The sequence below is a fragment of the Miniopterus natalensis genome, chromosome 19, assembly GCF_054644295.1.
Source record: "Miniopterus natalensis isolate mMinNat1 chromosome 19, mMinNat1.hap1, whole genome shotgun sequence".
In the NCBI taxonomy this organism is placed as follows: Eukaryota; Metazoa; Chordata; class Mammalia; order Chiroptera; family Miniopteridae; genus Miniopterus; species Miniopterus natalensis.
The window spans coordinates 19522176-19539226 of record NC_142099.1 but is presented as its reverse complement, the minus strand read 5'-3'; the positions used below and the strand labels follow the sequence as shown (position 1 = coordinate 19539226).

The window sequence follows — 17051 nt, the reverse complement described above, 5'->3', positions numbered from 1 at the left end:
TCCCTGCTATGCATCTAGCACCAAGCATGCCCCCAAGCAAATACTGGTTAGCTGGCCGATGCACCAAAAGAAAACTGGGGGTGGATAGGAGTTAATGTACATAAAAATGCCACACAAATTTATTGCATTTAAAACCAATAAAGTTACTGGACCAATGGGAAGGGCCGGAAAAGTGTATTTAATAATTTAATTAAGAGTATCATTTAATGTTACTAAGTGCCTGTTTTTGTTCCAGATGCTAAGGACCAAGCCTTGAGCCAGAACAAAGAGCTTACACTCTGCTGACGGGAGACAGATCCATGTACATCATGATGAAAATAAAATAGCGCCTTTCAGAGAACAGGGGATGAAGAGGGCACTGTGTCCCAGAGGGTTATTCTAAAAACAGCTTTTCTCTTCTCAAAAGAAAGGTCTAGTATGAAAATCTCACATATTAAATAAAAAATTAAGAGAGTGTGTAGGAGGGGGAGCTCTCCCTACAAGAGCGAGGAGTTGTACCTAGATACACCAAAATGAGGGATCTGTGCTCTACAGAAGGGCAGAAGCTTGCAAAAACTCTGCTTCTACTTGGTAGAAAGCAATATACGAAACTGCAACAATTTACTTACCATCAGAGTTTTAGAAATACAGGGTGGGGCAAAAGTAGGTTTATAGTTGTGAGTATACAAAACACAGAGTTTATTCTTATATTATTACTTATTAATTACTGCATTATTTTCCATACAAACTGTAAACCTACCTTTGCCCCACCCTGTATGCTTTCTTTCCCAGAAAACATAAGCTTGTTGAGCTACTGCATCTTCCCAAAATTACGTAAAGAAAGTGGAAATGAGGCTGGAAAACACACACACAAGAGTATCATGTTTCATACAACTAAATTATTTTTACACAATGTTCTGCTTTTCTTTCTCTCCAGCAAAGCAAAACTTCCCATGCCAAATTCTTCCATAAGCCCCTTAAGATTGCTCTCCAATGACAAGAACAAATGAGTGCTGTTAATGATTTTCAGATTTGAGGCAATAATTCTCATATAAAATAATTTTTTCCTTGAGATGTGCCAAAGTATTCCTCTCCAGAAAAACTGTATCTTTGTTCTAAGAATTATTTACTATATTGTCTGTCCAGGCTTATTTTTACCTTGAGAGAACCAACAGAAGAGACAACTTTTCAAGAGATGATGAACTGAAAGCCAAGAAAACATTTTCTACTTTGCAGAATTTAATCCACATTGAATTACAGATAAATCTGGCAGTATCAAAGTAAAGAGTTTTGTCAGTATGTAAACCTCCACCTCCTTTTTTAAGTTTCACAAAGAATGGTTGGTTTTCATCATAATTTTTAGGAGCAAAACACCATTAGCTTGGATCACTTCTGTCACGTTAAGAAACATGCGATGAGCCTTTACCTCCACCTCCTCTCTAGGCACTACAGATCCCTCTGGCTGATCTATTCTTCATAAGAACCTTTGCAGGCGCAAGGGACAAAGGGTAGCATTATGCACATTATGATGCTTGAAGAGGGACAGTTAAATAGAAACCACCAATTTGTGTAATGAATGTTATCTTTCAAACGTCTGCAGGGCAAAATGCCCTATCAAACTGTACAGCATCTTGTAAATGTTGACATTTTTGGCAACTGTAAAAGGCCTAGTTTCTTATAAGGGGTAAAGGATTCTAAAATCAAGACAAGTTAAATTTAAAAATCGTGATCCTAATTCATTTTAAATTAGAACAAAATATGAACAAAGTACTTATTACCAGGATATAAACTATTGTTAAAGCGTCATTCTTCATAACACTTTAGTACTGAAGGTCAGGAATGAAAAAAGAATCAGCTGTCTGATGTAAAGAAATCAAAGTCACAGTTGTGTAAGTTGAAAATGCTTCTCATTTTCTTAAGAAAAGCATGTGTATTTTGATAGATGGAATACATTTAATTTCAAGTTTTGCTATAAAATAAAACAAAACCGTCACTATATTAAAAAGATGACTTTAATGCTGGAAACAAGCTGAACTGAGTCTCAATAATTTACCTGACAAATGTTTCATTTTTCTTTCACAAGCCTACCAAATATTATGCCAAATGTTGCCCAATCACATCACAGTCTCAGTTGCTTCACAAACTAGTAGAGGGATGAATAATGATATGAAGACTCTTAAGTACATAAAATTATGTAGATACTAAAATGTATATTCTCTAATTTACGTTCTTTGCCATTTTCCCCCTTTTGGTTTCTGATTTTGGATAACCCTCAGAAAGATGCATCTCATTTCAACAGCAAAAACGAGAAGTAGGGGAGGAGAAATCCAGTAACCCCCCAGGTCTCCAGTGTGGTGGAGCAGTGTAGGCAATGCTACACTGCAATCGCTGGTACACTAAGCTAGGAGGTAAGATGGGGATCAGGTGAGGAGGAAGGGGAACGATGATGAATTTACTTCTGAACATGCTGAATTAGTTACCTAGAGATATCTCACGCAATCAGTATCTGAGTACCCAAGATGTTACCAGGCCCCAGGAATTACACAGACAGCTGGACGTATAGGTCTAGTCTAGATCTGGGAGTAACTGGGTGATATGTGGAAAAAGTCTGAATGAGACCACTCCAAATGAGTTTAAAGAATAAGAAAAAACATGGGCTGGGGTACCTCTAGAAGAACAGACTTAAGACAAAGGCAGAGAAAGAGCAGCCAATAAAACAAAAGCCAGAATATAGAAGGTAAACCAAGTGGAGAATTTCCAGAAGCAGAAATAACTAGTATCGACCTCACAAATTTAGGATGAGGCTTGAGAAATACTTATTAAATGTTTTAACTTGGAAGTCAGTGGTGACCGTATTGGGGAAATTTCTACAAGTGAAGAGGGAGACAACAGCATGCGGAGCAAAAGAAAGCAGCAAGGAAAGGGAGGACCAGGGTCCCTGTTACTACCATAGGGGGGAAGTGAAGGCGAGTTACACGGGAAGATTACAAGTGAAAGGGAAGATTCTGAGCCACGGGAATATACAAGACTAAAGAAAACTGAAGAGAAGGAGCCAATGGAGACCAAACTGAAGATGTAGGAAAGATAATGGTTTTAATGTTTTCTCCAAATTAACTTCTGCGCCTCAATACCTGCCTCATTTGCTTTAACCCACAGAAATCATTATGGTGTTTGTTTCAGGGGCCAGGGCTGGGAGAAAGCAGGTATATTAATAGAAAACCTTTCCAGATTCCAACTAACCTCCAACTATGCCTCTCTCTCTGTATGCACATGAGTGCACGTATGTGTGCACATGCAGACACCTCAAATCCCGTCCTGAAGTCTCCATTGTGGAAAATATAAAACAAAGACCCCTGAGCTACACATCAGGATTTATATTATTTTGCCATTATCTCTTTTTCAATAGAAAATAACCCTTTTCTAAAAGATATGAATCATGGAATCTAAGAAAAACATTTCAATGAGAAAACAACAATCACAGAGCTAGCAGATTTTAGAATGGGGGCTTAGCAGGTATAATTGGAAAGATGCTAGATATCAAGACTTCAGATAGAGGGTCTGTCAGTAATTAAATTTTAGGACTATGAGCCGGGTCTTCTGCCTTCTGGACCTTGGTTTTCTCAAATATAAAATTAGTGGATTAGAAGAGATCACTGTGGTCCCATCCAGCCTTAAAAAGAATATGATTCTGGTCCTGTGTGTATTTCTAGGGAAGGAGAACAGGGCTCATAGAAGGCAATACAACGACTTAAGAAGTTAGTATGGTGGTGCCATTTTGGAATTGAGGGTTGCCAATTTTCACTTTAATATTCTTATGCTATAAAAAGTTTATGTTCTTATAAAGTTTGAAGATACTGATTTTTAAAAATGCTCTATTCCTCTTCTCCCTCAAATAACATTTTCAAGACTGCACAGACAAGGCTATAGTAAAAAGTGGACACATGCAGAACGCCTCTCCTAATATCCAGCTTAGAGCCTCTCTGGTGCAGTCATGCTCACTATGGCCCTGAGCTGCTTATCACAGGAACAGAACACAATATTCTGGTCTATAGTGGCCATTATCTATAGTGTTTAGGGGCATTCTGCCTTCTGCACAGGGTGCACAACATTCCCGATTCCCACTGGAATCGTAGGAGGTCCCACAATGTTCTAATGAGCTCAATTCTTATCTGACAAACTAAGGCTGATGCTCCATAGCAACTGAATGAGTCCAGACTGCTTTGGGCTCTACGTTGTTTTCTAAGTCACTGGTACTGTAAAGATATTAAAAATAACACTGTGGCATCTCCTGAACAAATAACAGGCTTTTCAATTACTTTCAAAAATAGCTATCAGAAAATCCAGTATGAGTAGTTACATAAAACGTAAGAGTGGAGACGGGAGAAAAAGGGATATTAGAAAGAAATAAATGTGTATCATTTGATTACTCTGTATACAGGATCAAACCAACTTATTTTAATTTATGCTAGACATATATCCTATATTACATTTTCTGTATGTAAATTTACACACACATTTTTTAAAGGACAGTTTGAGGCTTCTTTTTATTCAAATACCTAACAAAACATTATTCATATTTTGTTAAAAATAATCTTATAATGTTATTGCTTAAGTAATTCTTGGAATTTATAAACACTGTAAAATATACAGTAAAGAGATAAATCTTTAGTCAAGTGATATATAAAATACAGATTTGTTTGTCTTAGCACTAGGCTAAATTTGTACAGCCAAACAACTTTTTTAGTCCACAAAAACAATAACACCAACATTCATTGAGACTATTTTTCAAAGTTCACCCTAAAATATCTGCCAACTATATAAAATATAAACTTATGATGCTAAAAGTAAATTCAACAAATCTCCTGATCAATTTCTTTAGTGTTAAATATTTTCACAGCATTAAAGTACATTGCAAACTACTGTTTCATTCTTTAAAAGCATTACAAAATAGCTAAAATGTATTGTTTTATCATCTAGTCTATCTTTAAGAGAAAATGAGAGTCTATGAAAAACCTTAAGGGCAAAGGCTAATTTAACATGAAAATACACTCCAGGTAATAAGATCACATATTCCTTTAGTCAATTTTTTTCAGCTTAATAATTGCAGTAATTTTTAAAAATGTTAAACATACTTTTAAACTATCTTGAATTTTATACAAATTACTGATTAAGCAGAGCAACAACCAGGCATAATGAACACACAGTGACATCAACTCACCTAAATAGGGAATGCAGGGTGTCATCTTTAAGCTACTTATATAGTCTCTGAGTCTTTTGTAGTTATCTTCTTTACTCATTACATATTCTAATTTTTCAAAGGTAGTTTTGTCTTTTCGACTTAATAACTAAAAAAACAGAAAAGCCTAAGTTATTTCCAAATCCCATTTTATTATAGCAAAGACTTGAAGTTGTGTTATATTTACTGTAAATTTGTCTTTAAATTAAATTTTATTTAATTTCAGAGTTATAGCTTCTTTAATTACATTTTGGTAATACGTGACAAAATCAGACATGTCTATTAAGATAATAAACCCAAATCTATTAACTATAAAATATAGTATCTTGTATGTACATAAAATCATTCAGTTACTTAGTAAATTACAATACATTATTTCTCATCTTTACTATTTTTAATGGTTAAGCAATTTTTGTTGACAAGTTTTTCCTGACAAATCTAAACCATGGCCACAATATTTGTAAACTGATCTACATTTTTGGATTTTCGACATTTTTTCTTTGATCCCTCTGACCAGTTCTATATCACACACAGTTGAACAATCAGCTGAGACTGTTTTAAGAGGCTTGAGGGTAGATCTGTTGTGAGTGTCCTTTAAAAAACATGGAGATAATCAAGGAGAAAAAAAAAGACGAGCAAAGTCAGTCGCCCAAATAATATCAACTAAAAGGTTCAGAAAATATTTTTTAAGTATTCTAAAGACTGAAAAAAAAAATACTTTGCTCTAAACATACGAAGTTACTATTTCATTACGCTGTAATAATATTTCACTTTATTTATATAATAAAATATTAGTGTTATTTTACAGCATGTAAAACCAATAAAATTCTCATCCAATTCTACAATGAGGTTGACATCAAAATCTGTGTATTAATTTAGAGATGAGGAGACTGAGATTCAAGGTGATGAAAGGGTTAGCAAGGAGCAGAACATACTAACACTCTCAGTCATCAGCTCACAAAGACATAGGTCCCTGGTTTTTAGGGTCTGGAGCTGGTGCTGGAGATAAAGAGTATCTGACACCTAATACACTTTCTTTCTAGTATTATAAGTACAGGGTTGGGATTGATGCTGAAATCTATTTTTTCATAGACTTCAAGAAAGATGCAGATTACCTTCAGATAAACTATCCGAAAAATGTCTGATCAGTATCCCTCCCTCTTTAAAACACAAGATTTCAAAGAGTCCTTTGCTTTAATGTTTTAGATAGATATTCCATGATCTTAAACAGTGGTTTCACAATCTTTTCCCTGGTCCAGCTTCAATATACTCGATGAGCATTTTCAAGATTAGGTGCAAATTTCTGCTACCTATGCTCATGCCTTAGGTGATCCCATCCAATCCATGCTTTAAATACTGTCTTTATGCTGATGATCACAAAAATATATCTATAGTCCCACTGCTCTCTTAAACTTGTATACCTAACTTAGACCTTACAGTTCCACATGGATATTTATCAGCCAACTCAAACTAGAAATGTGTAAAATGGAACCCACTCCCTGCCCACTGATTCTCTATACCTCCCTGAATATCAGCAAATAGCATCTCCACTATCTGACTCGATGCCGCCCCTCTGCCTCATCTCCTACCATCAACCACTCCCTTGCTTACTCCACTGTCAACACTGACCACCTAGCTATTCTTTGAGTGTTATTAGGGCGTTTGTACTGGCTACTGCATCTGCTTGGAATTCTCTTTGCCTGGACATCGCCGTGAGTGGTTCTCTCAGTTTCTCCAGGTCTCTACTCAACTGTCACTTATCAGAGACTCTCTTACAACAACATACTAATGAAATACTTCCTTGCTTTCCCTTCTATCCCATTTACTCTGCTTTATTTTTCTTCAGAGTCTTCACCACTATTTGTGATATATCATTTATTTACACACAGTTTATCTTTTCCCAGTAGAATGTCAGCTATGTAGGATGGGGCTGTCTACATCACTCACTGTCGTATCTCAAGCAATTACACAGTGCCTGGCACAATATGGAATATTTTAAAATTTAATATAAACATCAAACATTTTATTTAGATTAATAATAGAGCTGTTACTAAGTTTAAAAAAATCTTTTCCATGCAAATACATGAAGGAGGCAATGAGGAAAAGGAAAGTTAATTGGAGGGAAACGTAGCTCTTTTCTAAACCACAAAATAAATCAGAGTATAATTCTTTTCCCTAAAACTTCAAAGATGGAATTCATAACTGAGTATTTATAATCATTTCCATTCCTCCATGAAATTCAAATTAAAAAAAGAGAATAAGGACACCATTATTAAAAAATAAACTTTAAAGTAAGAAAACCCTTCACCCAGGAGTTTCTAAAATACAAATAAAATATAAAGAGGAGTGTAAGTTCTTCCACACTAACGTTTTTCCAATATAGAAATCTACCCTGGTTTCCACCAGAAACATGTCTCTGCAGACACTATGAAAAGTGAAAGCAACACTAGGCTAATTAAAAAGTTAGATTTTAGTAATTAAAAAAAAAAAAGCTTTTTAGTCAGTTGTGTCTGTCACAGGACCCTAAGAATACACTAATCCTTTAATAAACAAAATCTGTCTGTCCTTATTAACATTAAAGAACAGTATTAAATATGAACACATTTAATTAAATGTAAAATTTTACTTATATAAATCTAAACCAAAAAATACCTAGAAAGCCTGAGGCCAGTATCATGTGACTCAATGATGAAATACACAAATTTGCAGAAGTCAAAATTCACATCCTGACCTTGTTAATAAGGTAACAAACTAAATACGATTAGCAAACCAGGACGTGCAGCAACACTGCCTAACCACATGCTCACCCTATTTCCCATCATTCCTAAGGAAAACTCCCCAAAAGCTGACTGAAATAATAGAAATCTAAGTCAGTATAGTGTTTGAATCTTAAAATTTAGATTTTTCTCAAACTTTCCAAAAGCATAATTTTTACATGATAAAATGTAATTTTCTGTATTTACTTCCCATCAGTAAACACGAAAGGCTGTATTGTCTACAACTCTAGATGCTTAAAGTGGTTCTGCAAAAATGATTTCCTAAAGAGCAGAAACCAAGCACCAAGCAGTAATTTACCCCAAAATTACCAGACAAGCCTCCCAAAACACTTGAGAGAAAAAAATGTAGGTTTCAAAGAACAGAGAGTACAAAGTGATTTTAAAATCCTTTCTATTATCATAATAGTAACCTTACTAAGCACTACAAAAGAAGCGAATACACCTTTACCTCCAACAGGAAGCCTAACCTTTCATTAACTTAAGGAGGATTACTCACCGCCCAGGTTTTCGTCAGCCTAAAAATCGGGGCGCTCTGTAAGCCAGAAACCACTGCCATGAGTGCATGGAGGTTATTCAGCTCATACAGTTTCTGAAAATTTAAGAAAAAGGAAGAGATGACAAACAGCATGAATGCAAAACAGCTTTAGATTAACGACAAGTAAAATTTGGTGGTTTTGAGTGGAATATACAAGTACATAAAAAACTAACAAAAATACCAGAAAACAATAATGCAAATTCATAATATATGGAGAAAAGTCATGCAAGTCTATAAGCTAAAAGCCAATATTTAGCTAACATATCACAAAGAATGATTTTAAAAATTTATGACATTTCTGCAGAATATCAAATTTTAGAAGGCGCATTCTGCCACCTAGTGCCACAGGATGTTACAAGACAATTGCTCCATGTGCTCAAGTAAAATAAGCAAGAGGTAAGGCTCACAAGGACTATAGTTTTACAGTAATTACAATACTTAAAATTGCTAAAATGGTACCATTTTAGTCCAACTTCATTCACAGGCGAGCTAAGTTACAGAATTATTACAAGAATAATGAAGAATGTGGCTACAAATATACCATTTTTTAGTGAACTTATCATAAATTTGGAGTTGTTACAAGTTTTATTGATCTTTTCCTTTTTTCCTTTTTAGAGAGAGGAAGGGGGAGAGAGAAACATCGATCGGTTGCCTCCCGCATATGCCCCAACTGGGGATCAAACCTGAAATCTGGGTACGTGCCCTGACCAGGAATTGAACCCGCCACCTTTCTGGTGTACAGGATGATGCCCCAACCCACTGAGCCACCAGGCCGGGGCAGGGAGTTGTTACAAGTTTTAATAAAATCTTGATATCCTCTCGTGGAATGTTCGGTTCCACCCTCCTCTCTAAATTCTCCCTGTCCTTTAAATTCATGTTCCATTGCTCTTGCTGCATTTACTACCTATGCCCCACAATAACTACACAATTAACATACTTGGTTAACACCCTCATTTATACGATTCTTTTAAAAATAAAGTCTTATCATTCTCCACATGGTTGGCAGAGTGATCTATTTCTAAAGCAAATAATTGATATTTATTCTCCCACTTAATTCTACAAGACTTTCTCAATCACCTGCAGAATAGTCCAATATTTAAATACAGGACTTCACCATAATCTCTCTACTTATCCAGTCAAATCATATTATTCTGCTACTCTAAGACAGGGAGAAAAGATCTAAAAGGGGAGGAAGATACAGAAATAAAGAAAAAGGCAGAGAAAACAAACATCCAGTTTAAAAAATTCACTTATATGAATCAATATGTCTTACTTTCCAGCATCAGAAGATAGTAAATAAACATTGCAGGCAAATATTCATACATTGCTGAGTGGTTGAACTCAAAAACAGAAATACAAGTTTATCTTACCTTAGCAGTTTTAATATAGTGGCTCAAAACTTCTGCTCTAATTTTTAATGTTTGAGCATGAAGAATCTCTCTAACAACCCAAAAGCTTACCTGCAAATAAAAATTTAAAATAGGTGACTGGCAAGATTCTTTACTCACTATGAGCAAACTAATGACAAGAGCTACTTGAAGACCCACCTAGAGCTGTTTGAAAACAATAGTTTCTCTTTCCCTTGACTCACCACCAGGACATAACTAATCTTCAGATCTTGCAAACATCATAAATATAGACAGACAGATACAGGTATGTATATACGTGTATATACGTGTGTGCACACACATAAAAACACTACTACTCTTTTTAATTTGTAAAAGCTAAAATAAATTTTGAAGGAAAAGAGCTGAGAGAATGCAATAAAGCCAGAGTGATGCAACATGAACACCATACAAATACAAGTGGGTTTTGCTGTATTTTGAACACTTTGGTAGAATAGGGTAAGCTCTAATAACAGACTGGAAAATATGCTACATATAGCATGTTTTTCCATGGCTATGTAATCCTACTTTGCCATTTATTTATACTGAGCAGAATCCTAAGTGCTTAAAATCTAGAGTCATATTTGTAATTATTGTAACATAATGTATTTGTACGGCAAAGAAAAAACTTTATCATCACAGATTTTTACTACAGAGATGTACATTGTGATGATAAAGTCTAACCACCTCAGAAAAATTTTGAAACAACTGTATATATATAATTTAAATATGGAATTCAGTACAAGACATGTTTGCCCTATGGCCCTATTAATGGTTTAATCTAATTTTTAAAAACTTTAACCCATTTCCATTTGGGGGCATATAGTGAACCAAGCAACCCGAGAAACTACTGGCTAGAAACCCACAGAAATGCTGGGATAAAGATAAACTGTTTTGCTAAAAAATGTATAGCTAACTTGAAAGGAAAATAAAAGATTTCCTTAAAGGCCAAAAACAAAGACAGAAATAGGGCAAAGCAGTGGGTAAAAGAAAGAGAGGATTTCCTCTCAGTGATAGGGACTTGGGATTTAATACTCCCTTAAAAACATAATACAAGGTCTCCCAGCCCAACCCTCCCCACTATTTGTATCTAAGGGAGGAAGGAGAAAAATAAGTCTTCCATAAGAATTTGCAACCTGCCCTTAGTTGGACCTGGAGTTTAAATTTTTACCACAGAGATGTACAGATGTTCCCTAACCAAAACACTTCACGTAAAGAATAGTCCTAGGTCTGCGATAGCCCTTGGTACCAGCAAACAAAGAGCCTCTCAGGAGGGATGGGATATAACCTCAATCTAGGCGGTGGCAAAGTCCGACAGATAAAGCTTAAACAGACTGAGCTCTCAATCTAAAACTACAAAATGCCTAGGAAAACAAACCATTGTGAGTAAGGAACAGCAGAAATAACAGAGATTTAGTACTCCCAAGGACTTTGGATAATAACACAGAAATGATAAAATAAAGTGTTGAAAATGATTTAAGAAATTTAAAAAAATAAGAAAAAAATGACACTAGTGTAAAAGCACACAGATTTAAAACAAGACACTTCTGAAGAGAATCAGTTAACTAAATTATAGATCTGAGAACATCACATAGAATGAGCACAAAGGGTTAGGATGCAACATGTGAAAGGTTAAGGCAAGTAGGAAACAATGTCAAGTCCCAACCCGCTTCCAATAGGAATTAGAAAAGAGATTATGCAGAGAGACAGAATTTGAAGAGATATGGGCTGAAAATGTCCCAGAACTGATGTAAAAAGTTTCTTTATGAAAAATTATATATTAAGGAATTATATTTCAGAAACCAAACATCAAAATTTTGTAAGTAACTCACATGATTGAATCTTCTTGTGAAGGCCACTGCATTTGGTGCAGAACTGTATTTTTCTTTTTTATTCCATCCACAACTTGAGAGCTCCTGGAAAATTAAGTTGAAAATTAAATATAAATTCAAGAACTAGCCAGGTTTTCCTGTCATATTAAGGCTTTCAAAACATTAAAGACAGTTGTGTCCCTTATTCAATAGGAATAGATTTAACATTATAACCCTTCAGTTAAATCACAAAAGCAGATTTTATTAGCAGACTACACAAGGGCAAAATTACTTGTCTATGAGAACACAGATGACTCGAGTTCTGCTCCACAGGCAGACTGATGGCTCCTCCTCTGAAGAGACTTGAATCCTGAGAGAAAAGACCCATCATGAAAGCTGAGTATCCCACAGCCCAAAGTGAAGCCTCCTGGTTGTCAGCCCCAGTCAGTCACTGAGAGGTTCCTATCAGCTTCCAGCACCTCGCTCTGAGCTGACAACCAACAACCCGGACAGCTAATGAAACCTCTGATAAAGGGGTTCTTGATGCTCCACAAGGTGTGTCAACAGAATTCAAAGGGCTGAAGAACTTGGATGTAAAAAAAATAAATTTGTATTTTACATTAACTTCTAACTGAAATGACATTCCTTTTCATTATAAATGCAGACTACAGATTACAAAAGAATTAGCAATAATGTGACTATGTTACTAATAAAAATCATGTATTTTCATATCGCACTACGAGATATCTCAAAACATTTACACGCATCATTATTATGCTCTCTCACCTCTAGATCTTATTCAATATATTAATAAAAAGCACATATACTGCTATATAACAGTTTAAAAACATTCTGGTAAGTGTATTTTAATAGAACTTATTTCATTTTATAAAAGTGGTCAGCCCTGGCTGGGTGGCTCAGTTAGTTGGAGCATCGTCCCGTATACTCCAAAAGGTTGTGGGTTCAATTCCCAGCCAGGGCACAAACCTAGGTGTGAGTTCGATCCCCGGTCGTGGCACGTTTGGGAGACAAACGATTACTATTTCTCTCTCACACTGATGTTTCTCTATCTCCCTTCCCCTCTCTCTAAAATCAATAAACATATCCTCAGGTGAGGATTAAAAAACTAAAAAAGTAAACATAAATTAAAAAGGGTTCAGTTCCACAGACTTCAGTTGCCCAAGTCCAAGGTTCAAACTAAGAACCCTGCAGGAACACCGACCACAAGAAAGAGAATCTACAGGAAGAAAAAAAAGAGCTCAGGAAGCTGAGTTAGGGCAGGGAACAAAAGACAACTGAGAAAAGAAAAAGACAAAACCATATAATTATTACTCTCAGATAGGCAAGAGCAAACATTGCTCCTACTGGGCAAAACCAGGAGGATATAAAAAAGAAATACTCAGAGGAAAAAAGAGAGCTTTTGAAAATGAAAAATACATTTTAAAAATATCCAGAATCATGAGATAAAGGTGATAAAATCTTTTAAATGTAGCTAAAAGTAGGAACAAAAATGTTATGTTAATTAGAAGAGTCCATAAGAGTCAACATCTGAATAATAAAAAGAATTTTAAGAGAGAACAGAGGAAATGGAGAAAAGTAATTTACCAAAAATAAAATTTCAAGAAAATGTCCCAGAACTCAAAGGACAAGGAAAGACCTGTCTAGTGCCTATTTCAATGGATTAAAAAAAAAAGACTCAACCAAAAGCCTAGCATCAAAAAATTACAACACACTGAGGCAAAGATCTTTCATATTAAAAAACAAAACAAAAATATATCACCATACCGAAAAACAGGAATCAGGTAGTATCGGATATCTCAATAGCAACATTGGAAGTTAAAAGACCACTGAAACAATGCCTTCAAATTCCTAGAATTCTAAATCCAACAAAAATATCCATTAGGTATAAAAGCATATTACAGACATTCTCAGAGAACATTAAAGTCTCAGAGAACTTTCCTTCTATGCACCTATTCTCAGAGAGCTAGCAGAACGTGTTCCATCAAAACATACTAGCAAAGTAAGAAACAGAGAGAGACGGGACCCAGGAAACCAGAAGCCAACATAGAAAAAGCATATTTGGAATTCCCGGGTTAACAGTAAAGGGAGATCCTGGAACAAAGCTATGAGCAGACCTGAACAACAGTCCAGACAGTAAGTACCGAGAGGACAGCAGTCCTGAGACTTGAGTCTCTGGAAGATGAAACAGACTATTCGAAGTGTCTGAACACACTGAGTGGACACATTCAATACATTCACTTCTGGCAGATAAATCAGTGACAAGTACAGAGAAAGAGAAAGCTAATAAAAGTTATTAGCTTAAGGAAAATGGAACTTAAGTAATCATGGCTCAACTGTGAAGACTAACTTAGCTAAGAATAACTTGTTCTTTACAACTGAGCGGTGGTTTACTGATTCAAGTCAAAATTGTGACGTAACTACACGGGAAAAAGAGGAGGCAGTGAATTGTATAAATGTGAAGGGAACAGAATATAAGAGAGGGAAATCATCTTCTACAGTAGAGAGTCAATAAATCATATCCAAAATTAAAAAATCATAAACAACAGGCATTTAGATTTTTATTCGAATCTTGGACATAAACTCCTCTAAGGAGGAATAGCTAAGAGACTTAGATGGGTGTGGGGCTCAAGGGTGGAGGCTGGGAGCAACTCGGCTTGGGTATTGTTATATTATGTTCTCTTATAGAAATACTTGACTTCTTAAACATGATGCATACATATCTTCAATAAAATTTTTAAATGAAGTAGAAACTAACAAAAAGGAATGGATTATGTCAGGGGAAGACTGAAGAAATAGGATACTACAGTACTCCAAGAAAAATCTAATATTCTCTCGACTAGGGTTGTGTCAGTGGATACTGAGAAAAGTGGTAGATTCAAGATATTTTGGAGGCAGACAGGACTTGGTCAAATGTGGATTCACACAGTGTGAGCTAAGAATGACATATTCAGAAGTACTAAGATTCCCAAGTTTCTGGCTGAAACAACTAAGATGGGAATGCTGAGGGAAGAGATGACATCACTTCAACACACAGATAAGCAGTAAGTGCTCTGAAGATATCAATAACTAACTTTTTTAAAGCCTAAAATTAAATTATAACTATCAAATTTGAAATTACTGAAGGGAAAAAATAAAACGACAGAAGCAACTCTACATTAAAAAAATTGCTTGGTACTCAACCTAAATATGTGCTCATTTCACATTATCCCCTGGTACAGCCAAAAAATATTTAGTGGTAGATGGTATATTAACATAAAAATGACATTACATGACAACTATATTAAAAAACATCAATCTGCTAGAAAACATTTTTGTTCCTCTTAAAAATCACAGCATATTTAAACAGCTATAGAAAAATGTCACATTTTTGGACAAAATTCCTGAATTAAATTCATAAATACTCAATTTATTTTAAACCAGTTAATAAAATTTCCAAATTTGTATTAACGCTATGATCAAAGTGTCTCTATCAAATTGCTGTTAAACTTAACCATTTCACATAGAATTCAAACTAAATTATAGAGCTTAACACATAAAGCGAATTTCACTTTCCTGCTATGAGGCTATGCTATAAATAATGAATATCCTTGTACCTTTTCCAGCATTTCTGATCATCCCCTAAAAATATAATCCTGAAAGTGAAATCACTAGGTCCAAGAGTATGAATTTTTTCAAGGCTTTGAGATCTGCCATCCTGAAGTACTGAATTATTTATATTACCACTATACAACCGTCTTATCAAAACTGGGTATATTTAATTCCCCTTATATATATTATTACTTTAATTTCCCCAACTGTAAGAATAACTATGTTAAATACATTTGTTAAATAAAGAGAAAATGGGGAGTGGGGGTTGTGAGTCACCTATAAACCCACCACCCAAAGAAAACCTATGTAAACATCTTCCCAGTCTTCTTGAAGTGCCTATGGGGGCCTGGATTTTGTTTGTTTCTTTAAAGTAGCCAATACATCTGACCTTTTCTGTGTTTTAATCTACTGATTTTGTGCTTAAAAAGTCCTCATCCTGAGAACAGATGTCTTAACAGCAGCAATAAAAATAATAGTTAATGCCAATTTAAAGATCACTATGTGCCAGGCTGTCTGTGCTTTAGACGTACCACCTCATTTGACCCTACCTTCATCATTACGATAAGTAAGGAACCCAGACAAAAGTACCGGTGACTTAGGGCTTTATGTTTTACATTAAAATATTCTTTTAAAGCTCTTGTGAATCCTCAAATTAAAAAAAAAAAAAATGCTAAGAGGTTTTGAAAACTCTAATTCTTGGAACATTTCAACATCATTAACTTAATGGAAAAATGCTTTGCACCTTTAAGAAAATCGACTTGGAAGTGGGGTGGGGGGAATAAATGAATTGGTAGTCACATTACTTGGGGAAGGGATTGAAATTCAATTGGAGCCCTCCATTCAAAAGAAATGTATAATCAGAACATATGAAGAAATAGGGCTATTTTTAAAACTACTTAAGATGGTAGTTTCTGCTTCAGAAAATATTTCCCCTTTGAGGCAATGTTATATTACTACTCCATCTAACAACAAACCACCAGAGCTATAAAGGTAGAGAACAGACTGGTGGCTGCCAGGAGTTAAGGATGCTGGGGGGTTGGGGCAGGAGTGGGACAGGTGTAACTTAAAGGGGCAGGTAGCACAAGGGAGATCTTTGTGGTGATGGGATAGTTCTGTATCGTGACTGAGGTGGAGGTTAGACAAATCTACACACACGATAAAATGTCACAGAACTATACACACACGTACTGAACTATACTTCCGTGAGATATAGTCTAGGGAAAACCGGTGAAGGGTAAATGGGATTTCTCTGCACTATTTTTAGCAACTTCCTATGAATCTATAATTACTTCAAAACAAGAAGTTAAACAACAAAACCCATTTAATGGATTATGAAGCTGAAACTGCACGGACTCCAGACTGTAGGATCTTCTTCCAAGTGGCATGCGAATACAATCTAAGAAACAAAGTCTACCAGCATCACCTTGTACCCTGGTAAGAGTTATTCTATTCTATACTAAAGCATCTCTGATGAACACCAACAAGTGAAAGAAACTTAGTGACTCAAAAGTTTTTAAGGGTCTCACTGAAGAACAGGACTGATCTAAGTTGAGCACACTATGTAAAAAGCTTCCATTTCAGCAAAGGCTCAAGTAAATATAGCAGCTGTGATGCCTCTTAAAATTTGTTCATGTGGATTTAACTTAATAACTTTTAAGTCTGGCAATGAAGATAAATCCTCTGACAGTAACTCACATATAGAAAGGCAATTTCTTAATG

General features: G+C 35.4%; 1 protein-coding gene across 2 annotated transcripts in view; it reads right to left on the bottom strand.

Annotated features, from left to right (window-relative positions):
- Window positions 1–17051, bottom strand: part of RALGPS2 (Ral GEF with PH domain and SH3 binding motif 2) — a 104953-nt gene that overhangs the window by 46794 nt on the left and 41108 nt on the right. For both annotated transcript variants that reach the window (XM_087827867.1, XM_087827868.1), the window contains exons 6-9: window positions 11745–11828; window positions 9898–9987; window positions 8489–8581; window positions 5198–5324 (exon numbers count right to left, since the gene is read on the bottom strand). In XM_087827867.1, coding sequence (XP_087683993.1) covers window positions 5198–5324; window positions 8489–8581; window positions 9898–9987; window positions 11745–11828 — 394 coding nt within the window. The remainder of the gene's footprint in view (window positions 1–5197; window positions 5325–8488; window positions 8582–9897; window positions 9988–11744; window positions 11829–17051) is intronic.